This window comes from Myxine glutinosa, chromosome 2 (assembly GCF_964187855.1).
Source record: "Myxine glutinosa chromosome 2, kmMyxGlut1.1, whole genome shotgun sequence".
Classification (NCBI taxonomy): Eukaryota; Metazoa; Chordata; class Myxini; order Myxiniformes; family Myxinidae; genus Myxine; species Myxine glutinosa.
In genome coordinates this window covers 217,019,988-217,028,162 of record NC_136262.1, presented here as the reverse complement: position 1 = coordinate 217,028,162, position 8,175 = coordinate 217,019,988, and the positions used below count along the sequence as shown (strand labels likewise).

General features: G+C 40.2%; 1 protein-coding gene across 10 annotated transcripts in view; it reads right to left on the bottom strand.

Moving 5' to 3' along the window:
• Nucleotides 1–3,882: 3,882 nt before the first annotated feature.
• LOC137420835 (protein quaking-B) overlaps nt 3,883–8,175 on the bottom strand; it is a 142,110-nt gene continuing 137,817 nt past the window's right edge. For 6 of the 10 annotated variants that reach the window (XM_068106225.2, XM_068106266.2, XM_068106271.2 and 3 more), the window contains 2 exons: nt 7,008–7,055; nt 3,883–6,814 (listed from right to left, as the gene is read on the bottom strand). In XM_068106225.2, coding sequence (XP_067962326.1) covers nt 6,789–6,814; nt 7,008–7,055 — 74 coding nt within the window. In that variant the 3' untranslated portion in view covers nt 3,883–6,788. The remainder of the gene's footprint in view (nt 6,815–7,007; nt 7,056–8,175) is intronic. The other 4 variants (XM_078772257.1, XM_078772258.1, XM_068106268.2 and 1 more) reach the window with 1 other exon arrangement.

Here is an 8,175-nt window from a genome sequence, read left to right as displayed (position 1 = left end):
TGTGTCCTTTATGACATCCCCAAAAACACAAGTTTCCTATTTGGAATGATTTTCAATTTGTTTGACTGTAAGATGGGCAGACAGACTAAAGCAATTGCCATACAATGCTGTGCACGTGCACACTCGGGACGAGACTCCGTACAATTTGCCAAATTCCGAGCCAAAGTACTGCTAAACTGCAGGTTCGTGTTCCAATTCATATTCCGATTCGTGTTCTGCAATGCTCAAAATATAAAATTCAATTGAAATTAAGTAGCTCTTTAATCATCGAATGAGGTCTGTCAGACAGACAGAGTAAACCAATTGCTGGACCCCGCTTTGCATTACACGTGCGGAGTAAAATCACATTTCTAATTTCTCATCTGCCCCACAATTCCAGTTCTTTGTCTTCTTTGTTCCTATACAGCACAAGGCTACATTGTAGCATCATTGGCTAAGGGCGCAGCTGTGCTGCTGATGTGATGCCCTCTGCTGGTTAGAGCAGAAATTTGGCCAAGGTGCTGTCAATAGCTCACCTTCTGTTCACGGAGGATACTGTGGGATCTTTAATGTCCACCAACGAATGCTGGCAGATGGGATGGCTACTTAACATCCAACCAAGGGATGGCACACACATTCATGAATCACCGTGCATGTAAAACACATGCATGACGGTTTATAGCTGGGTCAGGATTCAAACCCAGACTAGACAGCTTAGAGGCCAGCATGCATACCTCTTGAGTCTAAACCATCTTGGAGTTATGCATGCCTCTCAGGAATCGTCTTTATGGTGAAGAATTAAATTGCCTCCAAACTGCAAAGCCTACCAATTGGCCATTCTGATCGAATAATCTCTCTGTGCCTTCCTCTCCACGTCCAAAAATATGGCACTATCATCAGCGTGTACGCTCAAACCCTTCAGGTGGAACAGGATAAGAAAAACAAATTCCACTAAGAACTCAAAGATCTAATTCAGAAATCATCCCCAAAAGACAAGATCGTCATCATGGGTGATTTTAATGCAAGAGTTGGTAGCAGTTGGCAGCAACCCAAACCCAAGCAGCAGACACCTCATCTGTTGAGCTTTGGAAACACATTAAGTCAGTAATCCTCGATACTACCAAAGAGGTCGTCAGGATCAGTTGCAGGAAGAACCGGGACTGGTTTGATGAAAATAACCAAGAAATACACGCCTTGTTTACGAAGAAAATTCCACTCACCAAGCTGTTCTATCGCAGCCACCTAATCAGGAAAGGAAGATGGCCTATCGCCATGCATGCAATATCCTCCAACAAAAACTGTGTGACATCCAAATGACTGGTGAACTGCTCATGTAGAAAGAACCCATATGTATACTGACATTGGTGACACCACAAGCTTTTATAAAGGACTAAAATCTGCTAAGGGTTCCACCTTTCAGACTCAGAACCCTCTGAGAACTCTGATGGTCAAACCCTGCACACTGACAAAGACTCTGTCTTGGAACGCTGGTCAGAGCACTTTCCTACTCTCTACAGTACTGACTGGACAGTGAATGATACTGCCATCAATCTCATTCCTCAACTGAATGTAAATATTGAACTCGACAAGACCAACATCCCACACATCCCACACAACAAGAAATCACCATTGCTATCAACCTGATGAAAAGCAACAAAGCCCGTGGAATTGATGGAATTCCACCCGAAACTTTGAAATATGATGGTCCTGTACTACACTCGAAGCTCCACATATTACATATTTGTAGCCTGCTGGGTGCAGGGTAAAATTCAACAAGATCTGCGAGATGCTGTGGTCATCACGCTGCATAAAAACAAAGGAGACAATTGGAAATTTTGCAACTACCATGGAATCACCCTTCTTTCCACTGCCAGGAAGATTTTGGCTTAAATCCTCAATAACAGGCTTGTGCCTACCATAGGAAAGGAGGCCCTCCTAGAAAGCCAGTGTGACTTTATTGAAAACATAGGTATGACAAACATGGTATTTGTGCTCTGGCAAATACAGGAAAAGTGCCCTGAGCAGAAGAAAGGACTGTACGTTACCTTTATCCACCTTATCAAGCCATTTGACACTGTGAGCCGGGATGGTCACTGGAAGATTCTTGCGAGGCTTGGATGCCCATCTGGATTCCTTACCATGATCAGACAACTTCATGAAAATCAGCATGGCCAAGTTGAGCATAATGGTGGCTTTTCTCGTCCCTTACAGATTTCCAACGGTGTTAAATAAGGCTGTGTTCTTGCCCCCGCCGTGTTTAGTTGTTTTTTTTTCAGCACGATGCGCCAGCAAGCGACTTACAAGTTGGAAGAGGGTGTCTACATTTGTTTCCGGACAGATGGGAACCTCTTCGACCTCAGACTACAACAAGCCTATGCAAAGACGGAAGCTAAACAGTTCAATCTTGGTTTCATCAGACCACAGAATCTTGTTTCTCACAGTCTGAGAGTCCTTTAGGTGCTTTTTTGCTAACTCCAAGCGGGCTTTCATGTGTCTTTCACTGAGGAGAGGCTTCTGTCAGGCCACTCTGCCATAAAGCCCAGATCGGTGGAATATTGCAGTGATGGTTGTCCTTCTGTAAGTTTCTCCCATCTCCACACAGGATCTCTGGAGCTCAGCCAGAGTGACCATCGGGTTCTTGGTCACCTCTCTTACCAAGGCCCTTCTCCCCTGGCTGCTCAGTTTGGCCGGGCGGCCAGCTCTAGGAAGAGTCCTGGTTGTTCCAAACTTCTTCCATTTAAGAATTATGGAGGCCACTGTGCTCTTGGGAACCTTCAATGCAGCAGAATTATTTTATTTGTAGGCTTCCCCAGATCTGTGCCTCGACACAATCCTGTCTCTGAGCTCTGCAGGCAGTTCCTTCGACCTCAGGGCTTGGTTTTTGCTCTGATATGCATTGCCAACTGTGAGACTTTATATAGACAGGTGTGTGCCTTTCCAAATCATGTCCAATCAATTGAATTTACCACAGGTGGACTCCAATCAAGGTGTAGAAACATCTCAAAGATGATCAAGAGAAATGGGAGGCACCTGAGCTAATTTCAAGTGTCATAGCAAAGGGTATGAATACTTATGTCAATGTGATATTTCAGTTTTTTCTTTTTAATAAATTTGCAAAACTTTCTAAAATCTTGTTTTCTCTTTGTCATTATGGGGTATTGAGTGTAGATTGATGAGGGAAAAAATGAATTTAAACGATTTCAGCACAAGGCTGCAACATAACAAAATGTGAAAAAGGGAAGAGGTCTGAATACTTTCTGAATGCACTGTATAGACCATTCTCTTGCGGACTCAGATGGATAGATGACAATCGCCTGCCCAAGGCTGTGTTCTATGGGGAGTTGAGCACTGGAAAATGCGACCGAGAGGCTCCATTTAAGCGTTTCAATATCAACCATCAACTGCGGGAAACACAGGCTACAGATCGTGCTGTCTGGCGATTTCATATCAAAAGGGCAACAGCCCACTTTGAAAACAAGCAAATTGCCAGCAATGAGGAGAAGAGGAGGAGAAGAAGAATGTATAGGTGCAGCCATTGCAGCAGGGGCTGTCTCTCAAGAATTGGTCTTGTCAGCCACCTGCAGGCCTGCATTTTCAACCGCCTTCCTAATATATTCATCTACGAAGAACTGCCAACAACAACAAAAGTTATACACTTACACTCCATTTGTGACTAAAAGTGAAATGCACCACAATGTATCATGCCAATTGTTTGTTTGTTTTAGTCTTTTTGTGACTGGTTCTGTGCTGCATTTAACACAGATGGGTTTTACACAAGAGTCCACCGGCTTTTATCAAATAAGGCAATGGGAAGACGCCATGCGTATAATACTGAACAGATCATGAAGAAAATGTAATGAGTCTCCCAATAAAGGGACGAATAAAGAAGCAACGATTGCAAAATATTTTCACTTTTATACTTTATTTAAGGCTTAAATTTACTTTTGTTTGCTATTTACATTACACTGTGCGTTGGCAGTAAGAGAAGAGGGTGGGAAGAGGAGAAAGTAAAAGGGGGTTGTTGGGGGGGAATGGTGGGAGTTGAAGAAAGGAAGGAGGGGATGTGGAAGGGAAGGGAAGAGGTGTAAGAAAGAAGATATATAGGAGTGGAGAAAAGAAGGACATTCAGACATATTACATAAAGAAAACAAACGCAAGATAAAAACATAGTTTCCATTTCTTTCCATAACACCATATTGCTTTTCTCACATTATTATAATAATCCACTTGTCAATAAACAAGTCTTTTCATTATACAACCCACCTGTATGCATACAAATCATTTCCCCCCCAAACCCCCCAAAAAAAATTCCCAACAAGCTCAATTTTCCATTGCAACATTATCAACAGAAACTTCACAATTATTGGCATTCATCTTGATTTCACATTGATTGAAACCTGTTTCAAAAAGGTACACCAAAATCTCCAAGGACTACTAAAAATGTTTTTGTTTTTTTTTACTCCAAAATACTTGTTCATCAGCTTTAAAATATTTTGCCAAAATATATTTTATGATATGAATGTTTCAGTCGCTTGAATCCATGTCACTTGAGGTTTAAATAATCAAATCAATTAAGTTAAATGACTTTTTAAAATCAACTGAAGTGACTCAAGAAGTTAAATCACTTAATGTTTTTGCCTTAAGTAGTTTTGCCAAGTACTTAATTTTTCTCAAGATACTTGAGTTTCTATGGAAAGCACCTCGATTACCATATTGTATGGTTAGTTCCTGAACCCTCAGGGTTTGATCAATACATTTTACTTTGTTGGCTTTTATTGTTCTATTGGCTTCGGTTGCCTTGTTGACTTTTCCATAAACATATTTCATTCCCCAGCTCCACTGACTTCTTATACTCCGTTTAGATTAACAGCTGGACACAAATGTGTACTGGTTTTATCAAAGGATCACAGGTAAGCCACAAACACAGGTTAATCCAACAACCACAAGTTACTGTCAAGCAGTTAATAAAAATTTGTCACTGAATTTATCAGAAAACAAACACAAATAAACAAACCTGTAAGTAATTAAAAATGTAAATAAAATCAAGAATCATTAATAAACGATATAGATTCTCTAAAAGAGTTAGTAAACTTCGTCTCAGAAGTATATTTGATAAATGATTAGCATAATATTACCTTCAATTATTCTTATTAATCACTTAGTTTATTGTTAAAACAATTACAAAAAAAGTTAGTCCAACTTACAAAGGTGTGTTTGTGAGTCATAAACAAAAGTGTTTATGCCTCACAAAGTCATAAACACAACTGTGCTTGTGTTTATGACTCAAGGTATGATTATAGGTACTGATTTGTACGGCCTCGACATTCACTACAAAGTGATTGTGTTCGCAATTTCTGACATCGCATGAGTCTTCATTTGCTTGTGATTTAAAGCATACAGGGAATTCTTTCATACTACAAATTAAGTTGCATCACAAGGTGACATGATGACGTCATTTTTCCGCATGTGCCACTTTCCCTGATATTTTTCTTGTAATCTCCAAGACTGTCAAATTTGGTGAGTTTCGGATACCTCCAGTGGTCACGTGTCGTAAATGAGGTTTATAATTGCCGAGTCAAAAACACATTTTATCAATTGCAGACACAATCCCAAATGCAGCCATGCAAGCTTAAACCCGAAAACGTTAATAACAGAAGTATGAGATAAGTGTCTTTAATGTTTACTTAATCGTGTATATAAATCACGTCCGCTATTTTGTTATCAATGTCATTCATTAATTATGTTACAATGGGTGATCAGTAAGTTCATGCCTCCATATAAAAAGTTCAAACTGACATTGCCAAAAAAAATTTTCAAATAAGAACTTTAACTCAACAAATCATGTTTATTTTACCTTTGATTACTTCATTATTACTGCATAGACTTTCTGATAACCGCTCCAATCTTGTTAACACGTTCAATACGTGGGTTAAGAACTGACAATTTAAGGCACAGACTTAATACAACTATGTTTAGAACTGACAACCAGTGCTGAATTGGTAGAGCACGTTGTGTTTCTTATCCACCATGAGATAATACTATTAGTATTATTAATCAGCTCCTACAAAGATGTAATGGATTCTATAATCTGATTTTCTTCTTCATGCAACCTTTGATAGTTGTAGTATAAGTTAATCCACACTATGCTAATGATTACGCATCACCATGCTAATTTATAAACAAAATTATGCAAATTGTTCATTCTATATAAGCAATTTCGTTCTGAATCATTTCCATGCATTAATTTGCTCCTAAATCTTGTTTGCAGTTGTTAGTTCAACAAAAAAAGTTTTCAAAGTATGATTCGATTTTTACTTATTCTTATCATGTAATTAGTAGATGAGTATATTTATCATGAAAATAATCACACCAAAGATTAAAGCATTTTGAAAATGAAGTCAACAAGAGTGAAAAAATAAAGATTTTTTTTGTTATGACAGGCTTTTCAACTCCCAATAAAAACTTTTCAATATTCCACAATTTCATACATCGTTTAGCTCTCAATTTGTTGAAACCCCTTTGGTCCAATGTTCCACATCGTTCTCAAGCACTCATTTATATTGGGCTATTGTAAAGTGAGACGCAGAAAGAGAGAGGTAAAGGGGAAAAGCTTCGAGGTAAAATGGTAATATAGTGGTGAGCTAAGAAAACATGTGAAAAGACCGATGAGAAAAGTCGGATTATGGTGGAGGAGAACGACACCGGATTTGGGAGAGAGAAGAAGGAATAAGATATGGCATGGGTTAAATGGAATGAATTGGAATGAATTTATCTGGAGATATGCTGCAGATGATGAAAATTGATGTGCCTCAGCTCTTCGTGGGGAAAGTCATTCCTGTAGGAAAGAAAGAATAAAGTTAACAAATAGGGGAAAATCAACTCAGATTTTAAAAAGAAATCCTATTAAACATTGACAAAGAGACATATTCATAAACTAAGGTGATGGGTTGTCCAAGTAAGAAAAATCCATCAAGCATCAGGAAAATTCATAGTAATTCCGAGAAAAAGTAGAAGCAGGAAAAACACACCAATGGCCCGTCCAGCCTGCAATTGTTTCTCTACACCAACACCAAAAACTGTTTTTTGGGCAAAAGAAAAAGGGTTAAAATGCTTTTTTCACTCTGACAAAAGACTAACACTTGTCTGTCAAGCCGCTCCTTGATTTCCATGGCAGTTGCCATGCTCTTATTGGCTTTCAGTTGATAACATTTATTGCTTGACTTGCCTGCCGACACAGACCAACACCATAGCCTTCAAAGAGCACTTGCGCAATTACCCGTTAAACTATTTGTCTGTCTTCACTTCCACTGCCCTTCCCTGCAAACTATTCCACATCCAAAGGAGGTAAGAGAAAACCTTGTCATCTTTGTTGTAGCTGTCTTTTTCTTTTATCTTTAATCTCAACAATATACTCCTTAAATTACCAGAATACTAATCACCAAGGGTAATCCTCAGGTCCAATGTTTCAACCACAGAGTAGTTTTCATCTGGGACAATGCAGGAAATTTGTGCCAAGCGTTAAATAACCACGGGGAGAAAAGAAGGGGAAAAGGGCAGGAGGGAAGTGGAGGGTTATGGCGATGCAACATGTGGTGGTTGGTTGCGCGTGTGGTTAGTTGTTGTTATATAGCCCCTGACAGTTCTCTTGAACAAGCCCGCGGCACAAGACAGCTGATCAATCTCACAAGAGCAAACCAGATATCCCCCACATCAAGGATGATGTACCCCCACCTTCACGGAGTAAGGGCCACGGCAGTGATACAGAAAGTGCGTGTGAGAGGGAGAGAGTGAGAGTGAGAGTGAAGATGACTGAAGATGAGAGGAGAGGAGAAGAGACGAGACGAGACGAGACGAGACGAGACGAGACGAGACGAGACGAGAGGAGAGGAGAGGAGAGAAGAGAAGAGAAAAGAGAGAGATAGACAGAGACAGAGACAGAGAGACAGGCAGACAGACAGACAGACAGACAGACAGACAGAGAGAGAGAGAGAGAGAGAAGAGAAGAGACAGAGCCAAGAGGGAAAGGGCCGGTTCATGGGGACCGATCGGCTCTCTGACCGTGACTGCACTGCTCTGCCGAATCTGGGCAGCAGGGAAGAATGGGGATCGAAGATTTGGCCCCAGCTTACATTGGGGGGTACAACCACCGTGAAGAGGCCTCCACAATCGTTGTGTGGTTAGTTGTTGGAAGAGACA